This window comes from Zootoca vivipara, chromosome 1, assembly GCF_963506605.1.
Source record: "Zootoca vivipara chromosome 1, rZooViv1.1, whole genome shotgun sequence".
Classification (NCBI taxonomy): Eukaryota; Metazoa; Chordata; class Lepidosauria; order Squamata; family Lacertidae; genus Zootoca; species Zootoca vivipara.
Window position 1 is genome coordinate 107,144,374 of NC_083276.1, and position 21,406 is coordinate 107,165,779.

Here is a 21,406-nt window from a genome sequence, read left to right on the forward strand (position 1 = left end):
GCAAGACCCCTGGCATTAGATGGGATCACATATATGGCTCTACTAAAAACGTTGAAGGGATGTGCAGGAGAAATGGTGTTCAACTCTCTTTTCCACCTGTTGACTTCTCCGCAGCCCCTCTACCACCAACACTTTTCTTTCTCAGTTATATTTATCTCAGAAGCCAGCAAAACAGAAAAGGCATCATGGAACGGAATTAACAGGTATTTAAAAACAGAGCCACTGCCACATCTGTAGTTTAGGCCTGAGTGAAGATTGCCCAAAATGTTTAGAAATGTGCTTTGCAATTAAACTCAGCATTCATTTGGAACAGAATTTGCCAATACCAAAAAATTGGGGGACACAACAGATTTTCATTGAGTATTTTCTATCTCCAAAGGATGGATAGGAACAAAGATAATGCTTGCAAAATTGTTTACATGGATGCTGCACTGTTTTATCTTACCACCCCTCCCCGGTGTGTGTCATAGCTGCTAAGTTATCCCTTTTTTAAAGGGATTTTCCCTTATGCTGAATAGGCTTCCTCGTGAGAAAAGGGAAAACTTGGCAGCTTTGGTGTGTGTGTGTGTGTGTGTGTGTGTGTGTAATACAAACACAAGGTGCATCACAAGGTCTAGTAAATTAAAGATGCTTCTTGAAGTGACTAATAACGAGTGCCAAATCACTACTGACAGTAGTGAGTGAGGTATCCCCGTGTACATGAAATGTGGCGAATGCATCGGAACCACTGGATGTCAGTAAATCATGCAAGATTCATTTCAAATAACACTTTGAACAATGGTGTGGAGGATCACAACAGTGTCCTTCCTTCTCTCCCTTCCTGCTCAGCAGCACAGCAACAGTCTATTTGCAGTAGCAGCAGCAGCAGTGCCGCTTATTCAGAGAAGTGGGGGCAAGGTGAAGTGGGTAGCAAATTCATGGCTGTGTGATTGGGCTCTTTTGGTGCGCCTGTGCAGTCCTGATCTGCTGAATCACCCCATTCCCCTCCTGATAAGCAGTACAGACAAGTGCAAGTAGATTAGAAGTTTCCGTTTCCAATCCGAGGCAAACCATAGTTGCTCTTTCGCCAAACAAGCAAACCCAAAGCATGACTGGGGTTATTTTATCGCATGCTATGAGTTGCCACAAATTTAAAAACAAAAGCTTCTGATCTCCCCCACTTGTGTGAGGATGAGTGGGGAGAACATGAGGTTGAGGGTCACAGCAGCTCATTCTCATTAAAGACAACCATGGTTGCATCTGAATATAGTCACTGCCTCTTATAAATTCTGTATTTAGGTTATAATATGGCAATTACCTTCATAAACCCAGTCTGGTATTCCATTAAAAATTTTGTTTTCTTCTCCATTTTTAGTGATCTGCACAGCGAGGGCATCTGGTGCTGTTTTCACATAAATGTTGTTATGCCAAACATAAGCCTGCCATTAAACAAAAACATTTTTTTTTAAAAAAAACAAACCACCGTCAGATAACGCTAGCTGCATAGCTCTTCACTTTTTATCAACCGAATGACTTTTCTCCCTTTCATCTGACACATTTGTAGACACACTGATTGGTTTCCCCCCACCCACCACCTAATGATTTATTTAAAATATTTATAAGCTGCCATTTAGGGTCAAACCACACTCTCCCCCGCTGAACAGTTTAATGAGCACCATTAGTTCTGATAATCATTTTCAGGAAGAAGAGAAAAGAGTCGCCTGAATCATTTTCATGAAGATTATATAATTTCACAGAGGATAAAGATGCCAGTGGCTCCCGGACAATATCAGAGACTGTATGCTTCCAGAATCCAGTTGCTGGGACTCACAACTGGGGAGTGTGTTATTGTACTCAAGTCCTGCTTTGGGGCTTTCCAAAGGCACACCTGGTTGGCCACTATGAGAACAGGATACTGGACAAAACAGGCCTTTGGCCTGATCCAGCAAGCTCTTCTTAAGCTGTTATGATTCAAGGCAACTGAATGCAGCTCAAATGCAAATCTGCCATCTGCTTAACTAATTGATAGTCTAGGCTACATGGTGACAATACGAAAACTACTATCACACATATGAACATTGTTGACTTCGGTATAATTTAGGCATATCTGAATGAAGCTAGTGTGTCCTACAATGGTTACTGACCAATGACCATGTCGTTTCCTTCTCCCCTTGCTTAATCTCCCTCACCCTGTCCTTTTCTTTTCCCTCCCAAAAAAACCTTAATTCTTCAAAACCTGAAATATAAAAGAATGCTATATAAAGGAAGTAAAATTCATGAAAATGCCCTTAATCTGTACAATCTGCTGTCAAGGACAAGATCCAGCAGAGAACGTACAACATTCTCAGAAAAGTAACTAATGTACAGAATATAGATATGTGAACCCTTTTATTTTTAAAGAAATATGTGGACCTGAAATATTTAAAACATTGCTGCCAATATGCAAAGGCTCTTGGGTGCAACCCAGAGCCATTAAAAAAAATCAATGGGAATTTTGCCACTTAACTTTTATGGTATGGGTTTGGCTACAAGTGTTTCACTAACCAGTTTGTGACCAACAGGTGCCCAGGATATGTACTGGATCTCCTCGGGAATTGGGTTGACCTGTACTAAGGTACTACAAGAAAAGAAAAACACAAAGGGTAAAAGAAAAAGGGGGAAAGCAACCATACTACTACTACTACTACTACTACTACTACTAATAATAATAATAATAATAATAATAATAATAATAATACTGTTATAGTCTGGCTAGCCTGGCATGAACTAAAAAACCCTTTGTAGGGTAACAACAGCACTTTGATAACACAGTTGTTGTAGTAGTAGTACTGACCTAGCAGATACATCATAGATGTAGTATGACGCATTGTATGAATGCCTCCACACCTGCAAGAGAAATGTTTGCACATAAGGAAAGCACCAAGACAAGCTGGAAGGCACACCAAGCTGGCATTCAAAATCCTTTTCCTAATCATGTTCTTATCTACATTTTATTTAACAATCTTAAAACCAAAGTCTCTGGCAGGGGCTGCATGCAGACCTCCAGGCAACATTATCTGGCCCTCATAACACTGACCAGGCCTTGCCCCAGGGCAACACCCTACCACCAGCCCTGCTTTGCACCCCTTGTGCTTTGGTTTACCTGTCTTTGATGAGCTCTTGAACTCTGAGTAAGACTCTTGCTTGTCTGGCTGGAGGGTGGAGGGATGCATGAGTGTGTGTTGAAACTAGCCTACTGTACAAATACAACATTTCACATTCATTTCTCTGCTTGCTTATGCCTCTGGCCCTTCGCACCACTGGAATGTGGCCCTCAAGCTGGAACAGGTTTCTCATCTAAGGGCTGTAAGTGTATTTGCCCACACAACCCAAAGCTTTCATAGGGTGGTCAGAGTAATCTAGCACCAATGGCTGTACAATGGCTCCGTATGCGGGTGGCGCTGTGGTCTAAACCACAGAGCCTAGGGCTTGCCGATTGGAAGGTTGGCAGTTCAAATCCCCATGACAGGGTGAGCTCCCGTTGCTTGGTCCCTGCTCCTGCCAACCTAGCAGTTCGAAAGCATGTCAAAGTGCAAGTAGATAAATAGGTACCGCTCCGGTGGGAAGGTAAACGGTGTTTCCATGCACTGCTCTGGTTTGCCAGAAGTGGCTTAGTCAAGCTGGTACCACTCCGGCGGGAAGGTAAGCAGCGTTTCCCTGCACTGCTCTGGTTTGCCAGAAGCGGCTTAGTCATGCTGGCCACATGACCCGGAAGCTGTACGCCAGCTCCCTCGGCCAGTAAAGCAAGATGAGCGCCGCAACCCCAGAGACGTCCATGACTGGACCTAACAGTCAGGGGTCCCTTTACCTGTACTGTCTATTATTACATTCTGTTAGGTTATTCCCCCACTACCAAATGTGCCTATTCTGTGAGTACAGTCGTACCTTGGTTTTTGAACAGCCTAGTTCTCGAATGTTTTGGCTCTTGAACGACTGAAACCCGGAAGTGACTGTTCTGGTTTTTGGACATTCTTCTGGAAGCTGAACGTCCAACGGGGCTTCTGAAGCTGCACTTTGGAAGTCGAATGCTTTGGAAGTTGAATGGACTTCCGGAATGGATTCTGTTCGACTTCTAAGGTATGACTGTACAATTTAAAGACTTGTGCTGGTTGTTCCCCACCTCCTTACGCTACTAGACTATGAAGATGAGCTTGACAAGAATGATTCTGTACCCCCTGCCTATCCTATCATGGAGCTGGAGAGACAGGTATGGGTCCTTTGTGTTATTGCTGGTAATATGTTAATCTTAAAATAGCAGTGTGACATTCAGTGCAAAATCAAGCATACAGATAGATGTCTAGAGGTGTGGGTCAAAAGAGACAATAAGCTTTTTAGCAACTAAGGTTTAGTTGCCCGTGCTTCTTGCACTTAATGATTATTTATACCTTTTCATAGCTGCAGCTGTATTATCAGCAACCACCCCCCCACCCTTTTTAGCAAAATTGATTTGTATTTTTGAAGTAAATATATTCATTTAATTGTTTATGCCAGCAGCAACAGCCCACCCCAAAGAATCCCCCTATTTTCCCAATGAACGAGAAAGCAATTAGTCACCCTCTTGTTGCTACTACAATAAACATCCCTCCCAACTGCATTTCCCCAAAAAATCAAAACAAATATCCAACACTGGACTACACTGCAGGATGTGTGCAATGCAAAGTAACTGGCCCAAGCATGTTGGCATTAAAAACATTTCCCTAGTCCTGATATACCAAAAGGCCCAAGTGAATCGATATTATACAAAACCTGGAACTTTTCTACTAATATGAAAGAGATGAAACAAAAGAGAAAAGTAGGCTGTCTCTGGTACCTTCTCATAATTGTATCGCAGAAGAGCAAATTTTCGGTCAGGGGACAATATGATCTCTGAACTATTGTAATAGGTCTGTTGATGAAAGAAAAAGGCATTAATAGAAAGACACATTAAAAAAATACTCAAACTGTAGCTGTTTTGAGTGGAAGAAGTGTGTGGTATTCATAAAAACTTACTGTCAGGGATTGTTCTAGCAGTGAGCATTCCCTGACAATCGCAGAAGAGAGGCACCCTGGCTCAGGCAGCATCCTAGAGCCCTTACTGCAACCTCAGACAGGACATCAGGGGGAGGGATCAGGGGAAGTGTCCAGCGGGGAGATGCCTCACCCTTTTAAGTTCATGCCTGACTTAAGACATTCCAAGGTGTGCAGGCACAAAGGGAGGAGGGCAGGAATCCCACGCTTACTATGCTGGGGGAGGAGCAGACGCCAGGCATTGGGATAATCTTCGTCAGACTGATAGGACATGTATTCTTGATACTGAATCACATTGTAAATATCAGGCAAAATAAAAGCCTTAAAGACAGAATGGCTGTGGTACTAGTTTATCAGAAGTAGACAAACAAGGACTGTGATACTTACTAAGGTGGCATTTGACAATATTTCAGATTCTGTTCCATCATCAGCATTGAAGAGTAAAAGGTTGTTTTCTGCTGTGTGGAGATACTGATTTCCTAAGGGAAAGTGAGGAGGAATTAAAGAACCTTTTAATGAGGGTGAAAGAGTAGAGCACAAAATATGGTCTGAAGCTCAACATCAAAAAAACTAATCCCATCACCTCCTGGCAAATAGAAGGGGAAGAAATGGAGGCAGTGAGAGATTTTACTTTCTTGGGTTCCATGATCACTGCAGATGGTGACAGCAGTTACGAAATTAAAAGACGTCTGCTTCTTGAGAGAAAAGCAATGACAAACCTAGACAGCATCTTAAAAAGCAGAGACATCACCTTGCCGACAAAGGTCTGTATAGATCAGGCATCCCCAAACTGCGGCCCTCCAGATGTTTTGGCCTACAACTCCCATGATTCCTAGCTAACAGGACCAGTGGTTGGGGAAGATGGGAATTGTAGTCCAAAACATCTGGAGGGCCGAAGTTTGGGGATGCCTGGTATAGATAAAGCTTTGGTTTCCCCAGTAGTGATGTATGGAAGTGAGAGCTGGACCAGAAAGAAGGCTGATCACCAAAGAATTTATGCTTTTGAATTATGGTGCTGGATGAGACTCTTGAGAGTCCCATGGACTGCAAGAAGATCAAACCTATCCATTCTTAAGGAAATCAGCCCTGAGTGCTCACTGGAAGGACAGATTGTGAAGCTGAGGCTCCAATACTTTGGCCACCTCATGAGAAGAGAAGACTCCCTGGAAAAGACCCTGATGTTGGGAAAGATGGAGGGCACAAGGAGAAGGGGACGACAGAGGATGAGATGGTTGGACAGTGTTCTCAAAGCTACTAACATGAGTCTGACCAAACTGCGGGAGGCAGTGAAAGACAGGAGTGCCTGGCGTGCTCTGGTCCATGGGGTCACGAAGAGTTGGACATGACTAAACAACAACAACAAGGGAAAACATAGGAAGCCATTCAGTAAGACTCAGTGATGAGTAGTACTCATGGGGCACAAAGTTCTCCATGCCTACTTCTTGTTTCCTGGGGAAGTGTGTTGATGCTGCTTCAACTTAAAGACACTACCTGTTTGCCCAAGCATTTGATACATGAATGTTTATTGGAATGTCATCAGCTAGCATTGTTTTTTATTCTATTTTAGATTCTATATATTTTTAGATGTTTTTAATTATTGGATCTCATGGTTAGTATTTTTGTGTTGTTCCCTACCCTAGCCTCCTGTTGGAGTAAAGGCAGTATAAACATGAAAAGTATTATCATAAATACTAACATTGTATCTGAATACATAGTTAATGTATTCAGAAGTAAAAATATGCCCCAGTACCCATTCTCTGTGTTTGCACATATTTTGCAAACAACTTTTTTTCTTTGTATCATGTATCATTAGTAGCCCTAATGCAGACAAGAAATGCATGCCCATTACCTGAAATCCACTGTAAGTTGAAAGATTTGTATTGAAAATTGCCACTTAAATAATCTTGTAGAGTAAATGTCCTGCGGGGGTCAGGAGAACCTGTGTATAAAAGGAAAAAGGCAAGATTGCTTGTGTTCGATATCATCATCAAAAGTGAATCTGTTTATAGCCCAATACAGAATATACTATTTGCAAATAAAATGCCTTGATTACAATCATGCTTGCAACAATGATTTGAGATTTGTGGTTTGCACCATCACTATGGTCTCTCATGATTGAACCCCACCAAAAAAAAAAAAAGCATTATTGAAAAAGTCAAAGAAAAATCTATAGTTCTAGTTACAGGTAGGTAGCCGTGTTGGTCTGAGTCGAAGCAAAATAAAAAAATTCCTTCAGTAGCACCTTAAAGACCAACTAAGTTTTTATTTTGGTATGAGCTGGTATATGGTATATCTGACGAAGTGTGCATGCACACGAAAGCTCATACCAAAATAAAAACTTAGTTGGTCTTTAAGGTGCTACTGAAGGAATTTTTTTATTTTGCTTCGACTCAGACCAACATGGCTACCTACCTGTAACTAGAACTATGGAAGGCACCACATTGAGCCACATGAAATGGAAGTCCAGGTATCTGATGAAGTGTGCATGCACATGAAAGCTCATACCAAAATAAAAACTTAGTTGGTCTTTAAGGTGCTACTGAAGGAATTTTAATAATCTATAGGTTCAACTTCCCTCTCCTTCATTAATTATTCCAAGAATAGTAAAATCACCTAGCATTTCTAGATAGCAAGGCAAAAATGTGATGAGTAGCACAGCACTATTTTGAAGTACTAAAGGTTATAACTACTTTGGACTAAGATAAGGACAAAAGTATAGTGCAGCAGAAAAACATGCAAATCTGTTTATACCCATTTTTCATATAAATTCTGCTGCCATTAAACTTTATGCTTAATATGAGCATGTGAGGCTGCTAGTAATGAGATGTCATATATGGTGTTGCTTAAGAACTCTAAGAAACCAAGAAATCAGTTTTGAAAGCTTCAGTCTGCTATGTTAGGTCCAAACTCAAAAATTATTCAAGTCACTTTTTTCTCCTACTAATTCCCAAGTAGAGCTGGGCACTCTCTGCTATTTATAGATGGCTAGCAGTCTTGTACTGTACTCAGTGCTGCTTGGGAATTCTAAGACACCAAAAAAAAATCAGTGCAGTTTTGAAAACGTTCAGTCTGCTATCTTGATTCCAAATGGTGTTGAGTTGTTTCCAAACACAGACAAAAACCTGCTCTTTGATCTCAAGAACCATCATGCATAATTTGGTTAAAGTCCATGCAGACTTGAAAGGTTCAGTCCACCATACTGATTCAAAGTAGCCTTTAGCTGGGTGGAAGGGGGCGGGCCGCAGTTGCTCTCTGATATAAGGAACCATCCTTAAAAATTTGGTTGCAATATTTAAGTACCACTAGATATTTGGCAGATAATATTGCCCCAGGTGTGGAGTAGCAGAAAGAATTACAAAGAACTACTGGTACCTTTGCAGTTCAGCATCCTACATCAGATATTATTATAGCAAAAAGAGAGAGAGAGAGAGAAGGGTTGCCTAGAAATATTCAGTTTTCTCCTAGTGTAGGTCATGAGAAAATGAAAGTATATTGCATCCCATCCACAGTGCATCATCTTATGTTGTGGCAATACCGTGTGACCAGATCACCCAGCAATCAGGACCCTCCATGGCTCTTCTTGAAGCAGCAAGCACATTCTCTTAGTCTACTACCATCCCTACTTGAGCTTCTCTGATAGTAGATAGCACCCTCAAGAGAGCGAGCAACTCACACGATTACCAAAACCAAACAAGCTTAGCTGCTTACCTAAATCAGAACACCAATTCCAACTTGAATAAACAGGTAGCAGCTCTTCACTGGCTACAACTAGTGCCAACCAAGCTTTTAAGTTTTAAATGGTCTTACAATACCAGGTAAACAATACAAGGCATCTTAAATTTAATCAATACATCATGAGCTGCAGCGATATTCCTACTCAACTGGGATGCAAATATAAGATTAGCATCTTATATTTAAATTGGCATTTCATCCTGATTGAGGTTTGTTTGTCTTTTTATGGTTAAGCCTGTGCCATTTTGTTTTGTTGTCTGGTACTATGTTTAGTTTCTGTGTTGATATTTTGCAGGCTACCAAAACATACATAGTTATTGCATACTCTATCTCTCTCCGTGTGTGTGTGTGTGTGTGTGTGCCACCATGAGCATGGTTTGAACTATGGAAAGTCCAGTCTGCTTATGCACATATTGCATACCTGAGTTCTGAATTTTATCTCAGATATTGATTCCTGGATTTTATCTGTGACACCGATCTGGAAAGTAAATAAAATCTGTAAAGTAAAGAAAATAGAGTAGTCTTGTGCAAATGGTCAGGCTTCTTGCACCTTTAACATTTGTATAGAAGAGAAGATTTCAGCAGCTGCAAACTGAAATTTCGTCTTCTATTCAACTATTAAAGGTGCAAGAACTCTGTCTGTTGTTGCATTTGCCCAATTATCCGAATGTCTAGTCGGTTCAGTGTAACGTATTCCAGTCTGCATCTGAATTGGAACTACTTAAGCTGTTTTCTTAATTATAGAAGAGTTTTAAACTGTTTTTATAATTTCTTTGTTTGGTGACTAACTGGCACTTCATGGTAAAGGATACCTAAGAAATCTCACTGTCAAGCAAATTTATTCCTAAGCAAGTCTGTTTAGGACACTGACCTCAAAAATATGATGTTTATCGGGTGAAAGAGAGCACCAGAGCACCTCTGTACTATGCCTTTGATTGCATCCTAATTTGTATTAGCATTCAGCTGATTACTATTTCTCTCTCATTTTTCATTCTTCCGCCCCACCCATTGCAGGAAATTAAGAACATTTGTGTGAGGAACTGATACCAAAAATAAGGAGAAGTGGTGTAGTAGGAGATGCCTCACACAAAACTGCATACTCAAAACACAGCTTTAAAGCACTGTAAGATGCAAATGTTCTACTCTACATAATGTACATATTTGTCACTCATATCTTTCTTCTATTTTTTTTAATGCCATGTCAACAATTCACTGCACAATCAGAAAACAGGAAGGCTGTTCTGAGCAGAGCACCAAGAACTGGCTAGCAAGTAGCACCTGAAATGTATTATCTACTGTCTCTACTGTCTGTGAACACAGAAGTGCGACTCCCAAAATGTATTTCAGGTTCCTTTTATGATAGCTTCATGGGATAAGGCCCCTGCCTTGTGGAGGTGCCATCAGCTGGAGTTGGTAGCTGCAAAGCTAAACTTTTCTGACTTGGTTATAGCAGCACTTCGTATATGGGAGTGAGAAGACATGCACAGTGGGGCTCCATAATATAATGCACACAAAAGCTCCCAGGTTCAGGTTTTGGAAATATCAGGTAAGGAATCTCAAGTAGATGAGCTAGGAAAGGATGCAACCGAAATTCTGATTAGCCATTACAAGTCACGGTTGCCATAGTGAGGTAGATAGAGTGTTATCTCAATTTAAAGTAATAACATGTTACATTATTATATAACACTAGGTATCTCTGCACCATCTAAGTCTTCTAACAGCAACGGCACACCAATTAAAGGACAAATAACAAATTGTTAACAAAATAGCAATATCTGAACATATAATTGTTAATGTTTGGTGTTTTATTGTGTTTTTAATATTTTGCTGGGAGCCACCTAGAGCGGCTGGGGTAACCCGGTCATATGGGCAGCATATTATTGACATCATCAGTATACAATTTGCAGTCTTTTATAGTTAACACCTATACACATCTACTCTGAAGTTATTTCAATGGGCCTAACCCATTGAACTCAGGTGGCACTGTGGGTTAAACCACAGAGTCTAGGGCTTGCTGATCAGAAGGTTGGCGGTTCAAATCCCTGCAACGGGGTGAGCCCAGCTCTTGCCCACCTAGCAATTCGAAAGCACATCAAAGTGCAAGTAGATAAATAGGGACCGCTCCGGCGGGAAGGTAAACGGCGTTTCCGTGCGCTGCTCTGGTTCACCAGAAGCAGCTTTGTCATGCTGGCCACATGACCCGGAAGCTGTCTGTGGACAAACGCCGGTTTCCTCGGCCTATAGAGCAAGCAGGGCCAGTGCTAGGGCTTTTTGCGCCCTAGGCAAAATCACCTCCTGGCGCCCCTGTGTCCCCTCCATAGGCGGGAGGAGCGCAAGCCAAAAGGAGAGCTCAGCGCCCTCCCGCCTATGGAGGGCATGCTGTGAGCTCCTCAGCGGCAGTTGCAGCAAGCGACCGAGCGGCGGTGGGCAGCAGCGCCCATAGCTGAACCGCCACCGCTCACCGTTGCAGCCGCTGAGGAGCTCACAGCGTCCCCTCCATAGGCGGGAGGGCGCTGAGCGCTCCTTTTGGCTCGCGCTCCATAGGACCTCCATTGGCGGGAGGAGCGCGAGCGTGCGCCGTGGGGCGGCGGCGGCGTGGGGTTTTTGCGAGGTTTTGCGCCCCCTCCATTTACGCGCTCTAGGCAACTGCCTAGTTCGCCTAAATGGACCCACCAGCCCTGAGAGCGAGATGAGCGCCGCAACCCCAGAGCCGGACATGACTGGACCTGATGGTCAGGGGCCCCTTTACCTAACTACCAGGTAAGTGGGCAAAGGATTACAGCCTTAATGTTCCTTCAGTGTGTTTCACTTTTTCAAGTATTCATGCAATCTTACATGCACTTATGGTGCTGTAAATCTACAAAACAGCATTAAGGTATAATTACCAATGCCTTACATAGTCTGAGGCTTGCACACACACGTCTCTGTGGCCATGAACTTAAACTTACTTCCCCTTGTACTAAATCAGAACCCTCCTTTGATAGGAAGCACATTTCATATTAGACTGTTCTTAATCTTCCCAAAGCCTAGCACATCTCCAGATTGACAGCATTTCACAGAAATGATTCAAGCACACACCAGGAAATTAAGGTTTGCACAATTCAAGTGGATTACAGCACTCCATCCCTCTAGGAGCACAACAACAACATTTTTTTTTATTTAGATCCTGCCCCTCTGACTAGGTTTCCCCAGCCACTCTGGGGGGGATTCCAACATTCTATATATATAACATAACAAAACATTAAACCTTAAAAAACTTCCCTATACAGGGCTGCCTTCAGATTCCACTTTAAAAAAGAAACAGACACAATCCTTCTCAGAAAGTGATGTGTACATGCACAGAGAAGTGTGGAATGAATGAATAATGGGAATACACAGGATGTATAAACATCCTGTAAGCAAATCAGGATGAATGCTAATTATTGTGTAACCTCCCCACAAACAAAACAGAATGAATGCCCAATGAAGACTCGTAGCAGGGCACCTGTAACATGTTACTGATGTGATAACAGTGCATTAGTAGTGTATTTATACTGGAAAACTTCCCCAGTACACACAATTATTTCAACACACACACCCCGAAGAAGAAGAAGAAGTTTGGATTTGATATCCCGCTTTATATCCCAATTTGATACCCGGAGGAGTCTCCAAGCGGCTAACATTCTCCTTTCCCTTCCTCCCCCACAACAAACACTCTGTGAGGTGAATGGGGCTGAGAGACTTCAAAGAAGTGTGACTAGCCCAAGGTCACCCAGCAGCTGCATGTGGAGGAGCGGAGACCCAAACTCAATTCACCAGATTACGAGTCTACTGCTCTTAACCACTACACCACACTGGCCCAAGCCCTTCACATCTCTAGCACTGCGGCAGTATATCCACCCTGAAACTTCTGCAGACCACAGCTACAGGATGGAGAGGGCAACTTATCATAGTTTCACATAATAACATCCAGCAGAAATTAAACAATCAGCAACAAACTCAACTAGCAGTGAAGAGAAACAGAGAAGCAGCAGTTAAAACTGATCTTAAAACAGAAAAGCCACTGGAGTCTGTCACTGTGCACACTCTGAGAAATTAACTTACTGACAGCCCCTGCGAGCCACAAGTATGCACTCACACAAAGGCAGTTGCCCACTGCGACTCTACATGATTCAGGATACACTCCTATCCATACTTAAAAGGTAATGGACCCCTGACAGTTGAGTCCAGTCATGAACGACTCTGGGGTTGTGGCGTTCATCTTACTTCACTGGCCAAGGGACACTGGTGGAGGAAGAGGAGTGCGGGGGGAGTGCACTGCCCCCGACAGCGCGATCCCAGTGGGTGCCATCGCAGTTGCGCCCTCGCCCGTACTAGGCTGCATGCCACGCCCCCAGGACGCGTGCCAGCCCTGCCCCCGCCTGCTCTCCGTCCGCTGTGCCAGAGCATGAAGCTCTGCCACTTCTGAGGTTGGCAGGAGCTGGGACCAAGCCACAGGAGCTCACCCCGTTGCAGGGATTCGAACCACTGACCTTCCAATCGGCAAGCCCTAGGCTCTGTGGTTTAGACCACAGTGCCACCCGCGTCCCAAATATCCATACTTACAGGAGAGTAAATCCTATTCTTCTACGTGCACTTGCCTTCAAGCCACGATTGACTACAGTCTGAAATTTATCCTAGAGGAAGTGTCTCTGTTTTTCTAGAGGATTATTTCTTTTAGCAAAACCATGTTGTGAGGGACAAGAGATACAGGCAGGTCCCTCCCATTCTGCACACCAGCTCATCGCCCAGCGCCAGTAGTAGTGGGGAGGGGGATAGCTCAAGCGGTGACTCAGGAAGTGGGGTCCGAGGCTCAGGCAAGGTAGCGGAGCCCATGCCCAGCGGGAGATGGGAAGTGGGAGGCAAGGGGGGGGAAGGCCCATCCCACCAACCCCAGAATTGCGCCGGAAACGGCGGGGGCAGAGATTCAGTATCCCGAGACTATTTTGCTGGAAGAAAAATAACTGACATCATGTACATAGCACTGCTCTGCACTGTAAATACTCAGCACCAATAAAATCATGAAAAGGCCACGAGTGGAAGAGTCGTTACTCTAGAGTAGCCGTTAACGCCCCTGTGACACATGTGGGTTTTTTCCTTCGCAATTTTTGGACTCAGTGCTTTAATTTCTTATAAAGCAGAGTAAAACGTTTAAACTGAAAAGCTGTACCAAACATAATTAGACTGGACTTTGATCCTACTTAAGGCTTGTTTGAGATTACAGCTGCATTTTTAACCTTGATTTAATCAAGAACATTGGACCAATGTTCAAAGGGTGGAATGTGTTCCAGGTTATCTGGATTGGTTTGGCTTGCCCACAAATATCACACACACACACCCAAGATTCTTATTTTGTTTTGTCTCCTGTTTGCTCTTCAGAGGATATTATTTGTTGTTGTTGTTGTTTTTCAAAATATGTGCAATTTACATTTTAAAATAATTTTTTACAGCCCTGCAACACACCATGCTCATTGCCTAGAAATCTGCAAGCAGACTGATATGCAGGCGAAGCAGCTGGGGTTCCCTATTCACATCAATGGAGGCTTGTTACACAGCTGAAAACACAACTATATGTCAGTGTATCTGTTATTTAATGAGTGCTTGTTCAGCTGAATGGTTAAGGAAAAATCTGAGTATTCAGACTTATAAAAGAGGATGGACTCCCATACCCCCCACATGCCTTTTGCTATCAGAAAGGGGACCACTCACCCACATTCTTACAGGATTGGGGTGCAAGTGGGCTCATTGTGACCACCCGGATCTGGCACGATCACAACCAGCTTGGCCTTCAGAAGGAAAGCTTTCCAGGAGTTAATTAACAGTGCTATGAACTTCCTAGCAACTCATTAGCTGCCATAATTTTTAACTGCCAAAATAAATAAAAAAATTGTTTCAATTATATGTAATTACATCTGTAGCCAATTTACTGAAATAGACATTGTCCAAAATGTGTAAACTGTCAAAGGTTACAGGAGAAATATTGATGTTCCTGCAATTTCAGAATTCCAATGCCTAAAGCCAGCATTTGGAACCATGTGAACAAGTTTAGTAGTCTGCACACCAAGACCACTATGCAAACTATAGCATATATTCTTACTCCACTTCACTTTTTCATATGGAAACATTGTTTAAAAGATGTATCAAGTAATTGCTCTTAAACCATCAAATGCTAGTGTGTGTAAAACATTATGTATCTATATAAACTTTCTCTCTGAATCTACAAAGTACAAACTTCCTTAAATCAGCTACAAATTGCAACTGCCTTTCATCTCCATGTTTGGCACTGCACTGTAAAATATATTTATTACGAAGTGCACAAAGGGTAAAGAAAATTACACATTCTTTATAAGCATACACATGCATCGTTTGCTGCTTGACCTCTATAACGTTAAAAATATTTATCTCCAATTACAGTCTCGGTCCTTTTTACAACCTTGCTTCGATCCACAAATTCTAGAAATGTACAAAGCCATACATTCCAGCAAGTTTGCTGTCAAGAAAGTCATGAAATTTTCATTTGTAAGGAAGGATTTTTTTTTTTACTTTGTACTTTTTGCAAATGCAATCTAATGCGTAGCTTCCAAAAGAATGGCCCACTGAATCTATCACAAAGTAAGGAGAGAGCATGCAGCACCATGCCAGCATGGCCAGCATGACCAAGCCACTTCTGGCAAAACTAGAGCAGCACACAGAAACATCGTTTACCTTCCCGCCGGAGTGGTACCTATTTATCTACTTGCACTTTGACGTGCTTTCGAACTGCTAGGTTGGCAGGAGCTGGGACCGAGCAGGAGCTCACCCTGTCGCGGGAATTCAGACTGCCAACGTTCTGATCAGCAAGCCCTAGGCTCTGTGGTTTAGACCACAGTGCCACCCGCATCCCATATGCAAGTTTAGGCTATAATAAATCAGTTCATGGGATGCCACTTGCCTCCATCATTCACAACCATGGTGCAAAATGCACGGGCAACTCCCCGTTTGCACACACTCAGCATGCACACAACCACTGACGTGCATGCTGCTTTTGGCACTGGAAGGGGGAAGGGGCAGGGGTGGAACGGGACAAGGGCATAAGGGGGCGGAATGGAGTGGGCTTACATGGCTTCCGCTGATACACATGGTGTATCAGCATAAATGGGGAGTTGCCTCTATCCTATCCCCTCCCTCTCCACCACAGCTGCTCTTTCCAAGTGCTTTTCTCCTAACTGAGTGCAGGATCAGATTTAGGTTGAGAAGAAAAGAGCCCAGGGTGATGAATTTTAGGGAAACAAGCTGTAGGTGAGGCCATTAAGAGCATCCCAAACAGACCAAATTACCTCTACCCTTTTACTGAATGACGGAAACATTAAATTGAAATGATGCCTGGAGAATATTAACTTTCAAGTTATACATTCATATGATACGAAATGGCATACATTCTGATCTCTCCTATGGTTTTCCATGCCACTTGGAGTATCAAATTGCTTCCTATCACCGACCAAGAGACAATTAACGCTGCAAACTTACTTTGGTTTGTCAGTAAAGCTACAGGAACAGCAATGGCTGTAATGAGAACTGCAACACCAAGAAATCCCAACAGATACTTCACTATGGTCTGGGAAGGGAAAAAAGAAAGAAGTTAAGAAGTTTGTAATGTGCATAAAGAGCACATATATTTTCATGGCAATCATAGACAATTATGCCCATGCATCAAATCCAACCCACAACTGGCCTACCATATATGGTGCCTTCTTAAAGAGTTGTGTCTTTTTAAAGAAAATATATCTTTATGCTGATTCACATTAGCACCACATTGAATATGATGCAACGCTTTTTAGTTCACATTTACTTATTAATGTGGCCAGCATGACTAAACCACTTCTGGTGCATCAGAACACCATGACGGAAACCAGAGCACACAAAAATGCCGTTTACTTTCCAGCTGCAGCAGTACCTATTTATCTACTTGCACTGATGTGCTTTCGAACTGCATCCCTACTGTAACTAGTGGAGGCTCTTCGACTTGGGTTTTGGACGCATATCTTCCATCGCCCCCCCCCCAGGTCTTCACACATCTCTAGTCCTTGCCATGCAGGAATCTCAGCTAAAGCATCCATGACAGATGGTCATCCAACCTCTGTCCCAACAGCTGTTATTTTCAGAACGTTTCCCCTGATGTTTACTTCAGAAGTATAAACATCCCAGCCCCTCTCTGCAGACTTTCGGGGTTATTTGTGTTTCACGCGCCTGAAATCGCATCAGAACAGATGGGAAGGCAAGCAACTTCCACCACTGCCCAAAGCTCCGTTCTTGAATCTGCACCCGCAGCCCAGCCCCACGAGCGACCACGGGAAACCTTGCGTTTTCATTGGCGAGAAAGAAAAACGAGGACCGTACGTCTGTGAGCCAGCATCTCTTTCCAGGGAGCCGGGGGGGGGGGAGTGCGCGCGCGCGTAGATACACGAGGCGCCCGGAATGGAGCAAACTCCAGGCGCGCCCGAGCCGCCGCCGCCGCCTTCGCACAAGAACAGCCTCGTCAGGCGGCCGAGGCGAGTTCCCGTCGCCCCGCGCGCCAGAGAAGCGGCCGAACTTGCCCCCAGAGCCACACGGCTCGCTGCCTACTCACCTTCATTGCGGGAGCTTGACGAGGGGCGAAACAGCAGCTGCTGAGGTCGGGAAGCGCTAGAAGTGCACGGTTTCGCCTCGAGTGCGCAAGACTTTGCTCCCGGATATGCAGAAGTTCTCCGTCAGCAGCAGTGGCGGCGCCCCGTTAAATATTAGTGAGGTTTCCAAGCAAGGAGCAAAAACCTCCCGGCTGCCACACAAACACGCTCGGGTCGGGACAGGGAGCCAGGCGCACGGGACGGAGGGAGGAGCCCGGCGGGGCGGGGAATCCCAGGCAGGCGAGGCGCTCAGAGAGCGCTTGGGCGGGATATAGTCTCTCCCCCCCCCGTGGGCGCCAGTCCAGCTGGCCTGAGGTAAAGCAAGAGAAGAGCTTGTGCGAATCGGAGGACCTCAAAGTACGGGCGCTGAGGTGAGGGAAGCCCGGATTTGGCGCGCGAGTTGAAGGTAGGCGCAAGTCTTTGCGCAGGCGCGCAGGTGACTAGGCCACGCCCCTGCGTTCGGTTTCTAAAATGAGGTGGGAGGGCCTGGCTGACTTCCCTTTTTTCAGATTCAGGTAGGTAGCCGTCGTCTGACGCAATCGAAATCGAAATAAAATAAATAATTGTCCAGTAGCACCTTAGACCAACTAAGTTTGTTGTGGTATAAGCTTTGGTGTGCATGCACACTTCTTCAGGTATGTGTATCTGAAGAAGTGTGCACGCACACGAAAGCTTATACCAGAACAAACTTAGTTGGTCTATAAGGTGCTACTGGACAATTTTTCTCTTTTTCATTTCTCTTTAGGCTCCACTCCTCCACCCACTCAGGAGTAAGCCCCATGGGACTTACGCATGAGTAGACTTGGCTAGCATGGCACTAAGAAGCCATTCTTCTGAGCTCAGTTCAGTTGCTTCTTCATGGGCAATTGAATGATCATGGAGGTAGAGGCTGTCATGGGGAAAAGGTAAAGGACCTCTAGACGGTTAAGTCCAGTCAAAGGCGACAATGGGGTTGTGGCGCTCATCTTGCTTTCAGGCCGAGGGAGCTGGTGTTTGTCCACAGACAGGTTTCCAGGTAATGTGGTCAGCATGACTAAACCGCTTCAGGTGCAATAGAAGCCAGAGAGCACAGAAATGCTGTTTATTTTCCCGCCACAGTGCTATCTATTTATCAACTTGCACTGGCATGCTTTCAAGTGCTAGGTTGGCAAGAGCTGGGACAGAGCAACGGGAGCTCAACCCATTATGCGGATTTGAACCGCCAACCTTCTGATCAGCAAGCCCAAGAGGCTTACTGGTTTAGACCACAGCACCACCTGCCTCCCAAAATGCTGTGATGTAGTGGAGGGGAAAATAGGGGAGTGCAACTCCTGGCGGTTCCTACCCCCCCTCCACAGAAGCTATGTGTTCTTGGCCAGAGCTCCAGGTGAGTGAGAGATTCACCTTGCTCTAGCCCAGAGTTTCCCAAACTTGGGTCTCCAGCTGTTCTTGGACTACAACTCTTACCATCCCTAGCTAGCAGGGATGATGGGAATTGTAGTCCAAAACAGTCGGAGACCTACGTTTGGGAAACCTTGCTCTAGCCAGTGGTTCAGATGATAACAAGACCTTCAAGGGTTTTTATTATTATGTTGTGGCAGATTAGCATAGAGGAAGTTAGAAGGTAAATAATTAAAAAGAGGCTGCATACTTTTTTCCACTGGAAACAGAATCCATGTACTGAATCACAGAGGAAGTTCTTTGATTTTTATGCTGCATGAATCTGTCTCATTATGAGGGGATTCCCCACATTGGATTTTGGTTGCACTAAGCAAACACAGAAGCACAACCTTCAGTTCTTCAACTTTCAGAAGCAGAAACATTAAAATGATCTTTGTCTTTGGATTTCCCCCTCCTGAAATGCACCTTATTTGAGTTGTACGGGATAGATATTCCAAATTTCAGAGTCCAAGGATGTGAAGTTCCCTGAAGGTACGGTAGTAGTTGAGATACCTGGGAAATGTTAACAGAACACAAGCCTCTGAATGGGGATGAGCTTGAAAAGAAAAGTATAAAAAGCAGGTACGTTTTTCAGAAGAACTTTGTGGGATGATATATGCAAGATAATGTATTATATACCACATTGAAAAGTCTATAAAAAAATGACACATGCAAGAAATGGTTATATAACCAGAAATGGCACGTGTGAAATAAATGACATATGCAAAGTGACGTGGAAGAGTGATGAAAGTGACATATGTAAGATCATGTTTTACACACATTAATTGATCAATGCACCCCATGTTCCTATTCTAATAACTACCATAGAACATAGATTACAATCCTCATTTGTAAGTTTGTGTATTTGCATCTAGCACTTGTGCAAGCAAAAGGATATTGTTTAGTCAGGAGTGCTGTGACATTAAAAAACTGGTGACATGGGGTTGGCAGCTATTTGTCACATTATTTTTGACATGACATGACCTTAGTATACTGACTATTCAATTAAGTCTTCTGAGTGGGTCACAACACAATATCATAGTAGACCATATATTATTAAGGTAAAGGTAAAGGGTCCAGTCACAGACAACTCAGGGGTTGTGGCGCTCATCTCGCTTTACTGGCCAAGGGAGCCACCGTACAGCTGGTCATGTGGCCAGCATGACTAATCCGCTTCTGGCGAATCAGAACAGCGCATGGAAACGTCATTTACCTTCCTGCCAGAGCAGTACCTATTTATCTACTTGGACTTTGATGTGCAAACTGCTAGGTTGGCAGGAGCAGGGACCGAGCAACGGGAGCTCATCCATCGACCTTCTGATTGGCAAGCCCTAGGCTCTGTGGTTTAGACCACAGTGCCACCCGCGTCCCTCATATATTATTACAGCCAAGATAAAATCAGAAAGCAGCAGCAAAACGAGTTTAAGAATCCTCCCCTTTTTTTACTCGTTAAAAGTTTGTGGTATTTTTGTATGTTTTTAAAGCAAGCACAGAATATAATGCTGCCTAAAAACCCGCCAGAGGGGAAAGCAATAAGTGCCAATAGATAAAATTGCAGTTCCATACAGTTCCATTGAATTTAGGGGGGCTTTCTTCCAGGGACGTGTGTACAGCATTGCAGCCTAAAAGCATGTAATTGAAATCTTGAGAAAATGAAGTCTCTAGCCGGCACAGAGAAGGACCACTATGTAGGGCAAGCCCCTCTTGGGAGGGTACACCATAATTAAGGTGAAGCTATGACCCTGGTGGGACCCAGGTGGCGCTGTGGTTAAACCACTGAGCCTAGGGCTTGCTGATCAGAAGGTCGGCGGTTCGAATCCCTGTGACGGGGTGAGCTCCCGTTGCTTGGTCCCAGCTCCTGCCAACCTAGCAGTTCGAAAGCACGTCAAAATGCAAGTAGATAAATAGGTACCGCTACAGCGGGAAGGTAAACGGCGTTTCCATGTGCTGCTCTGGTTTGCCAGAAGCGGCTTTGTCATGCTGGCCACATGACCTGGAAGCTATACGCCGGCTCCCTCGGCCAATAATGCGAGATGAGCGTGCAACCCCAGAGTCGGTCACGACTGGACCTAATGGTCAGGGGTCCCTTTACCTTTACCCATGACCCTGGTGGACAAGAAATGGACATAAATCCTTAAAAGGCAACTAAGTTTATAATATGAGCATATTTTCAGCTGAGGAAGGGTTGAAAGGGCACCAGCAGATTCCTTTTGCTTGTGTCCATTTGAGAGAAAACCACCAAGGTGCATAATAATTGTAAGGTGATGAGAATCATGGAACCAGGGGCCAGGTAGAAAGCCTCTGGGGGCTTATTTTTGTTTTCTTACCATTGCCATAATAGTTGCACCTGCCTTAAGTTGCCTTGTAACCGACCTCTATAAGCAGACCAGCTTGAAATACCATGCACAGATGCTATTCAGTTAGGCATAAAGAAAATATGGGATTGTCTTGAACATTTTATGTAAAGTACTACACTTGGGCAAAAAAATGAAAGGCACAAATACAGGATGGGAGACACCTGGCTTGAGAGCAGTACTCGTGAAAAGGATCTAGGAGTCTTGGTAGACCAC

General features: G+C 44.0%; 1 protein-coding gene across 2 annotated transcripts in view; it reads right to left on the minus strand.

The window, feature by feature from the left end:
- Positions 1 to 17,674, minus strand: part of DPP4 (dipeptidyl peptidase 4) — a 59,551-nt gene extending 41,877 nt beyond the window's left edge. For both annotated transcript variants that reach the window (XM_035132535.2, XM_035132551.2), the window contains exons 1-8: positions 17,381 to 17,674; positions 16,282 to 16,369; positions 6,875 to 6,964; positions 5,413 to 5,504; positions 4,829 to 4,903; positions 2,813 to 2,865; positions 2,524 to 2,596; positions 1,298 to 1,418 (exon numbers count right to left, since the gene is read on the minus strand). In XM_035132535.2, coding sequence (XP_034988426.1) covers positions 1,298 to 1,418; positions 2,524 to 2,596; positions 2,813 to 2,865; positions 4,829 to 4,903; positions 5,413 to 5,504; positions 6,875 to 6,964; positions 16,282 to 16,369; positions 17,381 to 17,386 — 598 coding nt within the window. In that variant the 5' untranslated portion in view covers positions 17,387 to 17,674. The remainder of the gene's footprint in view (positions 1 to 1,297; positions 1,419 to 2,523; positions 2,597 to 2,812; positions 2,866 to 4,828; positions 4,904 to 5,412; positions 5,505 to 6,874; positions 6,965 to 16,281; positions 16,370 to 17,380) is intronic.
- Positions 17,675 to 21,406: the final 3,732 nt, after the last annotated feature.